Genomic DNA, 12,806 nt, shown 5'->3' with positions numbered 1-12,806 from the left:
CTCTGACGTCTCATGGCTTCCTCCACTGCAAAACTGCTGCAGCTCCTCTGCATAATCTTATTTCTCCACATTTCTTCCTCTTCTTCTTGGTCTTCATCTTCGAACAGGACTACTTTTAATCCCCATTTGTCGTCCATAAGATCATTCTGCAAGTCCACACCCTACCGAAACATCTGCTTTGACTCACTAAAACTCTCAGTCTCCATAAACATCACTCCCAACATCCTCTCCTACCTCCTCCAATCCCTCAACGTCGCCATCTCCGAAGCCGCAAAGCTCACCGATCTTTTCTACAAGGCTGGACAGTACTCGAACATCGTCGAGAAGCAAAAGGGAGCTGTCCAGGACTGCCAGGAGCTCCACCAAATCACTCTCTCCTCCTTACAAAGATCCGTGTCTCGAGTCCAGGCACGAAATGCCAAGAAACTTAACGATGCTAGGGCTTACCTCAGCGCTTCTCTCACAAACAAGAACACTTGCATGGAAGGATTGGATTCTGCTTCTGGCCCTATGAAGTCAACCCTAGTCAACTCCTTGACTAGTACATACAAATATGTAAGCAATTCTCTCTCAGTTATCTCAAAGCAAGGGGCGAATAAAGGGCGCCCAAACCGCCGTCTTATGAGAGTTCCGAGGTGGTTATCGAGGAGAGACCGCCGGATATTGGAGAGCTCCGGCGATGAATATGACCCCAGTGAAGTCCTAACGGTTGCCGCAGATGGATCGGGGAACTTCACCACAATTAGTGATGCTATTATGTTTTGTCCAAATAATAGTTATGATAGGACGATTATATATGTCAAAGAAGGGGTTTATGAAGAAAATGTGGAGATTCCGAGCTACAAGACCAACATTGCTCTTTTTGGAGATGGAAGTGACATCACTTTCATCACTGGTAACCGCAGTCGTGGTGATGGATGGACTACATTCAGATCTGCAACCGTAGGTAATTAATTTTGTTCGTATGTGATTAGTTTTCATGTAAAAGTCATTTTACACCTGATTAATTTTTCAATGACTTTTTCACCCGTCATATGAGCAAAATGGGTCAAAATTAGGTCGAAAAGTTTCATTTGGATATACTGACATTTCCGACCCGACCACAATGATGACTAGTACAATATAAGAAAATTCTTAAAGATACTATTGAGGTTAAACTTGTTATTAGTTAGTCCAAATCAAACTTCCTATCTGCATTTCATCCAATTTCGCTTACATACGCCTCTCATGTGAGAGGGTGAAAAGATTATTTCAAGTTTTATTTAAGGATTAAATAAGCTTCAATGTCTTAAAATTGTCTTTTCACCCTGTCACATGACACACACATAATATGCTTAACCATAGGGGATGATTAGTGCAGTTTTTGAAAAATCATGTTTACATTTGCAACCATTTCATTCCCAGTTCGTTTTAACCCAACATAATCAATTTTTTTTTCAGCTGTGTCCGGAGAGGGCTTTCTAGCAAGAGACATAACAATTCAGAACACGGCAGGGCCAGAAAAGCTCCAAGCAGTTGCTCTGAGAATGAATGCAGACTTGGTTGCAATTTACAAATGCACTATCAATGGCTACCAAGACACGTTATACGTGCACTCTTTCAGACAATTCTACAGAGAGTGCGATATATTCGGAACCATAGACTACATATGTGGTAACGCTGCAGTTGTATTTCAAGCATGCAACATCGTGTCTAAGATGCCAATGCCGGGACAATTCACAGTCGTCACGGCGCAGTCCAGGGACACATTAGATCAGAACACAGGAATCTCCATGCAGAACTGCTCCATTGTAGCCAGTGATGAGTTGTACTCCAATTCCAGCATTGTCAAAAGCTACTTAGGCCGGCCGTGGAGGAATTACTCTACGACTGTTGTGCTGAAGTCCTACATTGACGACTTTATTGACCCGACTGGGTGGACTAATTGGGCCGGGGACCAAGGATTGGACACTTTGTACTATGGAGAGTATGAGAATTCTGGTCCTGGCGCTGGGACGGATAATAGAGTGAACTGGACAGGGTATCATGTTATGGACTACTATGATGCATCCAATTTCACGGTGCAAGAGTTTATTGCTGGTGATGAATGGCTGCAGTCCACTTCATTTCCTTATGATGATGGCATCTGATCTCTGTATGAATACTCTTGTTTGACATAGTTTTTTCATACATTTTCAAAATATGTATATCAAAGGTGGAAGTTTGTCAGGACGAGGTGAAATATTTCTGATTTTTTATTTTTTATTTTGGGTATAGAGGGTATATTTTCTGATAGGAGGTTCAACACTTTGAGCAGTTCAGAGTTCAAACCATGAACCCCAAATAAAACACTAACAATTTTGGCCGCTGCCTCGTGATTCTAAGGAAGTTGGAAAGTTCTAGAAATATAGTCACTCGACGGCCCCTCTTTTAAGTTTGATATTTCTGTATATTTCATACTGCTGCAATGGCAGCATTGCTTTATACATTGGATACGTACACGCATGCATTACACGCATGCATTAAACTAAATATAAATGAAGGTGGAGTCCTCGCTGCCCATAGTGCAGAAACTGCCCATAAAGCACAAACACAGATGCACAGCCCACGTGGGCAGTTTAGCTGTCAACGCATGTGTTGAAACCATGTGCAATATTCCTCTGACAGGTTTGCTCTTTAACATTCCCCCTCAAGTTGGAATGGATGTTGATTATTCCTAACTTGTGGAGCAAAGTCGTAAACTGATGTAAGCTCAGTGGCTTTGTGAAGATGTCGGCTGGTTGCTTCATGGTTGAAATATGAGACGTCCTGATCATACCACTTTGAATCCTTTCTCGTACAAGGTGGCAGTCAATTTCTATGTGTTTGGTTCTTTCATGAAAGACCGGATTCGAAGCGATGTGAAGTGCTGCTTGATTATCGCAATACAACTTGACTGGATGTTTATGTTTGATACCCAAGTCTTGTAAAACATATTTCAGCCAAGTGACTTCACAACAAGATGCTGCCATTGAGCGATACTCCGCCTCTGCACTAGAACGTGACACAGTGTTTTGTTTCTTGCTTTTCCAGGAGATTAAGGATTCTCCAAGGAATACACAATATCCGGTGGTAGAACGTCGTGTGTCACGACATCTGGCCCAATCTGCATCACAAAAGGCATTCAGTTGGATTGGACTTCTTGCAGAGAGAAAAATACCTTGCCCTGGTGTATGCTTAATGTATCGTAAGACTCGGTGGGCTGCCTCCAAGTGTGGAGTTCGAGGCTTCTCCATAAATTGACTAAGAATGTGGACAACATAGACCAAATCAGGGCGAGTGATTGTCAGGTAGATTAGTCTCCCAATAAGCCATCGATAAGAAGAAGGATCAGTGATGCATTGTCCTTCGTCCTTTCTGAGTGATAAGTTTTGCTCCATAGGAGAGGTGGCTATTTTTGCACCAAGGTAACCTGCATCCTCAAGTATTTCAAGGGCATATTTTCGCTGTGAGAGAGTGATCCCCTTACTAGAGCGAGCAATTTCGATGCCCAAAAAGTATTTTAGTTGGCCAAGGTCTTTCAACTTGAATTGCTTCGTAAGGAAAGACTTGATATCCTCAATTGCTTGTATGTTATTTCCTGCCAGGATAATATCGTCAACATATACAAGGAGAGCAGTGAATTTACCATCATGGTTTCGGACGAACAATGAATAGTCTGCCTTGGATTGTTGATAACCAGCTTTGCTAAGAGCACAAGAGAGTTTGATAAACCATTGACGAGAGGCTTGCTTAAGCCCATACAAAGATTTATGAAGTTTACAAACTCGTGTTTCCCCCTTTCGTCCGAAACCAGGGGGCAAGGACATGTAGACATCTTCTTCAAGGTCACCATGAAGGAAGGCATTGTGAACATCAAGTTGGTGAAGGTGCCATTGTTGGACTGAGGCAACGGCAAGAAGGAGGCGGACTGTAGTCAATTTTGCAACCGGAGCAAAAGTCTCACGATAGTCTAAGCCTTCAATTTGGCTATAACCTTTGGCAACCAAGCGTGCTTTATACCGCTCAACTGATCCATCGGAACGAAATTTGATTTTGTAGACCCACTTACATCCAACCGGCTGCTTTCCAGGGGGCAATGGTTGAAAAGACCATGTCCTATTTGCAGCAAGGGCTGCCAGTTCTTCTTCCATGGCTAAGCGCCATTGGGGGTCGCGTACGGCCTGTGAGAATGAACTGGGTTCTATGGTAGCTGAAATAGAAGTGGTGAAAGCACGATGGCGAGCAGATAAGCGATCATATGTGAGTACATCAGACAAAGGATAAGAAGTACCTACCACTGTGGTCAATGCCGAGTGAGATGAAGGGACGGACCGAGAAGGAAGGTTAATGCCAACGTGATATTGTTGAAGATAACCAGGTGCATGAGTGAGGCGTTTAAGACGAGGTGGTGAAGGGGATGGGTCGACTGAAGAGGATGGATCGACTGAAGTGGATTGGGCTACTGAATCTTGTTCTAGTGGAAGGGACGGATGAATGATGGTGTCATCACAGTCAATATCTTGAGTATATGGAAACACAACAGGTGAGACGGCAACGGAAGAAGAAAAAGGGAACACATTTTCATGAAAAATAACATCACGGGAAATAAAAATTTTACCCGTTTGAAGGTCGTAAACTCGATATCCCTTGGTGCCGTATGGATAGCCAAGAAAAAGACAACGTGTGGCTCTTGCATCAAATTTGGTTGGTCTATGGTGATGTGTGGAAGAGAAACATAAACAACCAAACACTCGCAAATGTGCATATGTTGGCTGTTTGTGATGAAGGATTTCATAGGGTGATTTTCCGTGAAGAAGATGAGTGGGAATCCTATTAATGAGATAAGTGGCAGTTAGGATTGCATTACCCCAAAATTTCTTGGGGAGATGAGATTGAAAAAGTAAGGCTCTAGCAACGTTAAGTAAGTGGCGGTGTTTACGCTCTGCTACCCCGTTTTGTTGGGGAGTAGAGACACAACTTGTTCGATGTAGAATGCCTTTATCTGAAAAAAAATGGGTCATAAAAAATTCTGGACCGTTATCACTACGAAGAACCTTAACTCGTGTGGAAAATTGTGTTTCAACAAGGTGGATGAATGTGATGAGATATGATCGTGCATCTGATTTGTGATTCATTAAATAAACCCATGTGCATCGTGTGAAATCATCTACAATGGTCAAGAAATATTGTGCCCCTGTGATAGTGGGAACATGGTAACCTCCCCAAATGTCAACATGAATTAATTCAAAAGGAGCTTTTGTATTAATAGAACTCAAAGGAAAAGGAGCACGTGTTTGTTTGGCTAAGGGGCAGATCAAACAATCATCAATGCTACAAAAATTCAAATTTTTAATGCAAGGAGAAATAGCCCGTAAGGTTTTGTTGGAAAGATGGCCAAGGCGTTGATGCCAAAGCTGAGAAGCAGAAAGAGTAACAACTGACACTGAATTGCACCTGGTTTTCGTCACATTATCAAGGTAGTAGAGGCCTCCTTGTTCAGTTCCCGTCCCAATCATCTTCCCCGATCGTTGGCCCTGAAGTAGACACTTTTTATCAGTGAAGATGACAAAGCAAGATGAGGTATTAGTGATTTTGCTGACAGAAATTAAATTCAGTTTAAATGATGGAACACAAAGCACGTTGTAAAGGACGAGATCGTTCGAGAGACGAACTGTGCCAATATGTGTGATATCGGCAAGTGCATGATTGGGTAGGTGCACTTGTCGATTGTATACCGGAACGCTTGTGGTCATCAAACTTGGTGAGCAAACCATGTGGTCTGTGGCGCCAGTATCGAAAATCCAGTTCCTTCCCTTATTGAGAGGAGAAGCACAAAGAACTCTACCTGATAAATCATTCATAGTAGAGGTGGTACCGACATGGTTAGATGTGGATTTAGACTGGCTCTTATCGAGGAGTGCAAGTAGGTTGTGGTATTGCTCGGGAGTGAGGCTGTAGGATGAAGGAGATGTTGCTGGAGGCGTTGGTTTGATGTCAACGTGATTAGCCTTGGAGTTGAACCCCTGCGAGTTGGAACCCTTGCGATCTTGATAATCTCCCTTATCGCTGTTGTCCTTTGCCTTTTTCAATTTGCGGCATTGGTCTATGGTGTGACCTCTCCAATTACAGTAGTCGCACTTGAGGTGTGCATGACAGGTTTCTGAAGTATGTCCGGTTGCATCACAACGGCCACATTTTAAATGGGAATTTCTAGGAGAAAAATTCCTACCAGAGTTTCGCATGTTGTCCCGCACGGCGAAAGCTGCGGCATCAGTGATTGAAGACCTTCCAGGAGCATGTGTTGAGACTGCTCTCTGTTTCTCATCTTGAATAATGAGTGAGAAAGCTTTGTTGACAGCAGGGAGAGGATCCATAAGTAAGAGTTGCCCACGAACTGCAGCGTAGGATTCATTGAGACCCATGAGAAACTTCATGGTTTTCTGACTTTGCTGAAACTGCATCAATTCTTTCGCAGCTCCACATGCACAGGTTGGGAGAGCGCACAAGGCATCACGTTCATCCCAAAAACTTTTCAGTTTGGTATAATATGCACCAATGTTCAAATTTCCTTGAACACTTCCATGTATCTCTTGTTCGATATGGAAGAGATGGACACTGTTTGTGTGAGAGAAGCGTTCCTTCAACTCATTCCAAATATCAGCTGCAACATTGTTGTAGATGACACTTGCACCAATATCTTTTGAGACAGAGTTGAGCAGCCAAGATTTCACGAGGTTGTTGCAACGAGTCCACTGTTGGTATTCAATTGTGGACGTCAACTCAGGCCTTTGAATGGTTCCATTGATGAATCTTTCCTTGTTCTTGGCATTGAGGGCCATGGTCATGGCTCGGCTCCAAGTGGAGTAATTTTCGTCATTCAATGGTTGTGTGACGAGAATCGCTCCAGGCTGATCGGAGTGATGAAGATAAAGAGGATCGCTGGGATCTTCGTATTTGGTGTGTTTGCTGGAAGAGTCAATTGCCATGTTCACAGACAGTGTGCAGTGGCTGTGCTTGGCTGTGCTCTGCGGCTGTGCTTAATGGCTGTGACAGGTAGAGCAGCGACGATGGTTGTGTAGCGGTTTTGCGACGGCAAGGCAGCGAGTGTGCAGCTTACAGTGCACTGGTTGCTGCAGTAGCAGATGTCGCTGTTCACAGTATAGCAGCGGAAGAGTGAAGGCAGAGCAGAGCAAAGGATAACCTGTGCTCTGATACCATTTTAAGTTTGATATTTCTGTATATTTCATACTGCTGCAATGGCAGCATTGCTTTATACATTGGATACGTACACGCATGCATTACACGCATGCATTAAACTAAATATAAATGAAGGTGGAGTCCTCGCTGCCCATAGTGCAGAAACTGCCCATAAAGCACAAACACAGATGCACAGCCCACGTGGGCAGTTTAGCTGTCAAGGCATGTGTTGAAACCATGTGCAATATTCCTCTGACAGGTTTGCTCTTTAACAATCATTTTGAGCCCTCACAAGATCAAACCCATTTTTATAAGTCAAATTTCTATTTTTCTTTCACAACTCAACATTTTAAACTACTATAATTTATGAAGAGAGAAATTTGAACTTAAATGCAAGGTAATGGACGATTTATTTTAACCAACTGGCACAATCTATGTTTACTAATTATAAGTCTATGAAGAGCGAAGACAACAAAAGAGAAGCTATCTTACAAAATTTCATGTGATTTTCACTCCTTAATTAATGTAATTAAAATGTGGTAGACAAATGTACTGTCCATGTCCTCATTCAATTGTATTCGTAATCGAGAGTAATGATCATATTAGCTTACCTCGTGACATGATAGTTGATAGGGGTAGAATTTTTTGCCAAATTGCGGTACCAACCGTGCATGCCGATTTTGTGCCAATCGGTAATGGTACAGTATTGTACCATCCCGAAATTTCATGGTACGGTATTAGTAATGGATGCCCTTACCATGGTATTACCGTACCGTACCAAAAATATATATTATATAATATATAATATATATATATATAATATAATTTTTTTATATATTATATAATATATATTTTATAATATTTTAATAATTCGAAAATAAAACCCTACTTATATTAGCAATGTTGGTGAATTTGATCTCATGAGTTGGTGGAAATCAAACACAAAAGAGTTCCCAATTCTTTCACAAATAGTCAAGGATATTTTTGCAATCCTCACTTCTACCGTTGCTAGTGAAAATGCATTTAGCCTAGGGAGAAGGGTTGTGAACCCTTTTAGGGCATCATTGACTCCTAAAATGTTAGAGGCACTACTGTGTACTAATGATTGGCTTAGGGCGGATGAAGTAAACTTCTACAATGAACCAATGGAAGATATGCTTCAATTTTACAAGGAAATGGAAGAAGTGGAAACAATTAATATATGCTTTAATTTTTTTAGTAAATTTGTTATTAAATGGTTTTCAACTTTAATTCTTCTTGCTACTAATATGTTTTTTTTTTGTTTGTAATGTAGGCTTGACATGCCTCCTCCAAAAACTTCGACATCTCAAGTTTGAATAATTGATCAATGAATTTTACTTTTTGAAGTTTAGTTCCAATTTTCATTTGGTTTGAAACTTTAACTTCTATTTGGATTGTTAACTTCTATTTGTTTGGTTCGTAACTTCTATTTGGATTGTAAGCTTAATTTTCATCATGAATCTTGATGCATCATTTGAATTATTGTGTGTGTGTGTGAATTGTGAATGATGAATAATAGATGAATTTAGGCTACAATGTATGAGATAAAGGTACCAAAAAAAAAAAAAAAGTTTTGCCCTTGAATTGGGTTAAAAAAACAAAAACAGATTTTGTCCAAAAACAAAGTGGCAATTACCATTGATATACGATGTCAACCAAACTATTTGGCAATACCAAACTTCGGTATACCGAAAATTTGATATTGTAATGGTAATAGATTTTGTCAAACCAAAAGTTTGATACGGTAACCGTACCGAACCCACCCTAATAGTTGATATGTCGATTAACACTAAATTATAACAGTCGGTGCTGCAAGAAAACATCATAAGGGCTTCTAATCAAGTCAATATGTTATTTGTTCTTTAATTAGTTGAAGAATGTTGAAAATAGCCAAACACATATATAGGGTTAATATTTCAGTACACACGTTTTGAACACACATTTTCACGTACATTTTTTAAGGATTCACTTCATAATATATTTCAGTAACTCAACTATCTATCTTTTATGTCTTACCTTACCAAAATCCGGAACTATGTTGAACAACTAAAGTGAGATGGATGACGCAATTGACGTAGAATTTAAAAACTGAATTGAACGACTAAAGTGAAACATGAGTATAAGTTTAGGACCATTGTCATGATGTAATCTTTTTGTTATATTCTCTACACTACTAGGAATTCGTATTCTAACCATTCATATTTATATTACGAAAACTGATCCTGTTTTCATTGAACTATGTATTCAGTTGTGAGTGGCAGGGTTTCATAGCCAGAGACATAACATTCGAAAACACGGCAGGGCCACAGAAGCACCAGGCAGTAGCCCTAAGATCGGATTCCGACCGATCAGTGTTCAACAGATGCCAAACAAGAGACTACCAAGACACACTCTACGCACACACAATGCGCCAGTTCTACAGAGATTGCAAAATAAGTAGTACAGTTGACTTAATTTTTGGTGATGCAACTGTTGTGTTCAAAAACTGCAAGATCCTAGCCAAAAAAGGCTACGGAATCAGAAGAACAGCATCACAGCCCAAGGCCGGAAGGACCCGAATGAGCCGACCGGAATTTCAATCCATTTCTGCAACATTACTGCAGATGCAGACTTGTTACCCTTTGTCAACTCAACTTTTACTTGCCTTGATAGGACTTGGAAGCTGTATTCAAGAATTGTAATAATGCAGTCTTTCTTGAGAAATGCCATAAGTCCCGAGGGGTGGCTTTAGTGGAATGCGGATTTTGCTTTGAGCAAATTGTCTTATGGAGGAGTACTTGAATTATGGGCCCAGAGCGGGACTCGGAAGCCGGGTCAAGTGCCCGGCTACCGAGTATTTAATGAGTCTACTGAAATATACTGTGGCTCAATTTATTGAAGGCAACCTGTGGTTGCCCACTACTGATGTCAAATATACTGCGGATTTGGGGCTTTTGGATTCAAGCAGTTGATGTGTAATTTCAATCTTGTACCTAATTATATCTTCTTCAATCAATTTTGTTTTTGTTAAGAAAATTTAGAGCAGTAATAAATAATTTAAGCACCATTAATGAACCGGTTATCTACTCTTAACAATCAAAGTCAACTCTTTTATCCCGAATTCTTTCTTTTAAGTTAAAACTCAAAATGATCCAAATAGGTTCGAACCTACAAAGTCAGTTTTCTAGCATACAATTAAAATACTGAAATAGGTTTTAGGAACCAGCTTGGGCATTGTACAAAACAAGGAATGGAAAAACAGAACAAGAAAAAAAGTCATGGGTATAAAGTTTGTTATGGGGAGAAACTTACCTACACTTCAGATACCACATCGATGGTAATCTAATTGTATTGCATATTATTATATATTTTAAATGTTTACATAATAGTGTGTGATCGATTTGAAACACCAGTACCCTAGTTTCTTAATTGAATGGAATAACTTGAAAATTCTCCCTTCATTTTTAATTTTTTTTTTGGTACCAATTAATTAGCAATTGTAATTATTGGCAATGCTCATAAGTCAGGCAAGTGGGATAAACAATTTACAGGACAGAGGTCTATGCAGACAAAGGAAGACTGAAAATGTTGATACAGGAAGAATCTGTGCATGTGAGATACTGGGAGATAATAGGACAGATAAATAATGCACACAAGCGTCAAGTTCAAAAATTACAATGAGGCGTGTAGGGCTGAGTTCGGTTTGAAACGGTTCGGTTCAATTTTTTTCGGTTCGGTTTTTTTTTTTTTTTTTTTTGGAAAAATGAAAACAAAATTGAAATCTAAAATTTTAACATCTCCAACACAATTATAACATAAGTATTCTAACACAATGAACAAAATTTATAGCCTACTGATGTTTCATTGCCGTGCTCTGTATGTTTCATAAGCATTCTAACACAACTGAGCAACTTTAGAGACACAACCAATAATTCGTACAATAAATGACACACTGGCGAGGCATAATCCATGTAAACATGCCAAAGATGAGTTTGAGCATATACAAATTAATCGTAGCGCTTCTTCGGATAAACAACTAACGCTTATTTTGGGGAGTTTTTATCTGACTTACTACTGTTGTTGTGGCTATCATTGTATAGTCGGCCCATCTTAAATACTGCCTTAGTTTTCCTCTCGAAGAATGATATGAACTTGAGGCGACTCCAACTCCAATTAATGAATTAGCATATAGCTTGGTACTTAGATTCTTCCTGTTTCCCCAAGCGTCAAGTTCAAAACTTACAATGAGGCGGCGTGTATATTGAGTGTGTTTTGGTTGGAAGAAAATCTTCATTCACGGAAGTTTCATTTTACTAAAGAAAGTAACATCGATATACTTTTGGTGATGCGTCAACATCACTATCAACGAATCATATTGGCAATATTAATAATAAAAAGAGACGTCTTGGACTAAAGTTTATATATTTAAACATGTAATGGGCCCCTAAAACTTTTTCTAAAATTTGTAATTAAGTCAAGAATGTGGCTAGAGCTTTCATCTATCAAATTTAAATAGTGATATTCACATATTTATTTATATTTCTCATACACTTCTCTCAATTTTCGATCGTCGGATTGAAAAAATAGAAAAAAATCAACAACAAAAAAAATCAACAAAATGTATAAAAGATAAAAACAGGTATGTAAAATAGCATTTTCCTCTTATTTTCAGTGAAAGCTTAAACAGCACACTCAGACTCCCAAAAGATGACCGACGGACTCCATGTCCATAGTCCACCCACTAGGCCGAGGTATCATGTGGCCCATATCCATATTTGTTCAAACATGCTCTTCCAACAGAAACCACATAACATGAAGAGTGAGAACCTTCCTTATCCCGACCCTTTCTGAAACCATATAACATGAAACTCCAACAAAAACAAAGGTCCGTAGTAAGCTAATTAAAAGGGATGTGATATCCACACACATTTTTTTTATTTCTTTCATATTTTTTTGGTTTTCAATAGTCGGAGAGAAATGAATTAAAGAAGATCAACAGACAAAAATTAACAAGAGATGTGTGAAAAGTAAAAATGAATGTGTAGATAGCACATCCCAATTAAAAAAATCAATAAGTATACGTAGAGAAAATATTATTAAGATTTTCAAAATACAATCCCCTTTCCCTTATTCTGTTTTGGAACTTTTCAATAAGAACAATACTTGGTTACTTAAATGATGAGTAGAAGTTCCTACTCAAAATTCTTTGTTTCTAATTTATAAACCTTCGTGTTTATGATAAGAATTGTTCATATTATAAATCATTCTATAAAGACCATGTATGCAAAAATTCAATTAAAACTAAAGTTGTTTAATCATCGAATTGTATAAGAACATATCGACGAAAATGATATAAGTATTATAAACTGTCTATCCATTTGCTACAGTTGATCGACTTAATGACCTCAGTTTTAATTCATTTTTTTGCAGAGATGATCTTTATAAAGTGATTTATATTATGATTTATTCCGGTTACAAGTACAAAGTTCTGTGAATCAGACACGAAAATTTTTAAGTTGGATCTTTACTCATCTTTGTGTAGTCAATCATTGCTATTTTCAATAATATGGTAAACCTAACATAAAGTATATTTCCGGTGAAAGAAATGA

General features: G+C 39.1%; 1 protein-coding gene across 1 annotated transcript; it reads left to right on the top strand.

Moving 5' to 3' along the window:
- LOC126608253 (probable pectinesterase/pectinesterase inhibitor 12) lies at positions 1 to 2,283 on the top strand. Its single transcript, XM_050276112.1, has 2 exons — positions 1 to 946; positions 1,441 to 2,283. The coding sequence occupies exons 1-2, from the start codon at positions 13 to 15 to the stop codon at positions 2,127 to 2,129; spliced, it is 1,623 nt and encodes a 540-aa protein (XP_050132069.1). The 5' UTR covers positions 1 to 12; the 3' UTR covers positions 2,130 to 2,283.
- The last annotated feature ends 10,523 nt before the right edge of the window (positions 2,284 to 12,806 follow it).

The sequence above is a fragment of the Malus sylvestris genome, chromosome 2 (genome assembly GCF_916048215.2).
Source record: "Malus sylvestris chromosome 2, drMalSylv7.2, whole genome shotgun sequence".
NCBI lineage: Eukaryota > Viridiplantae > Streptophyta > Magnoliopsida > Rosales > Rosaceae > Malus > Malus sylvestris.
The sequence above is the reverse complement of the archived record's forward strand: the minus strand, read 5'-3'. Positions and strand labels throughout refer to the sequence as shown.

Bases quoted from the DNA above. Each gene is read 5' to 3' on its own strand.
- LOC126608253 (XM_050276112.1), top strand. From the start codon at position 13: ATGGCTTCCTCCACTGCAAAACTGCTGCAGCTCCTCTGCATAATCTTA. The intron at 947-1,440 runs GTAATTAATTTT...TTTTTTTTTCAG, and splicing joins ATTCAGATCTGCAACCGTAG to CTGTGTCCGGAGAGGGCTTT.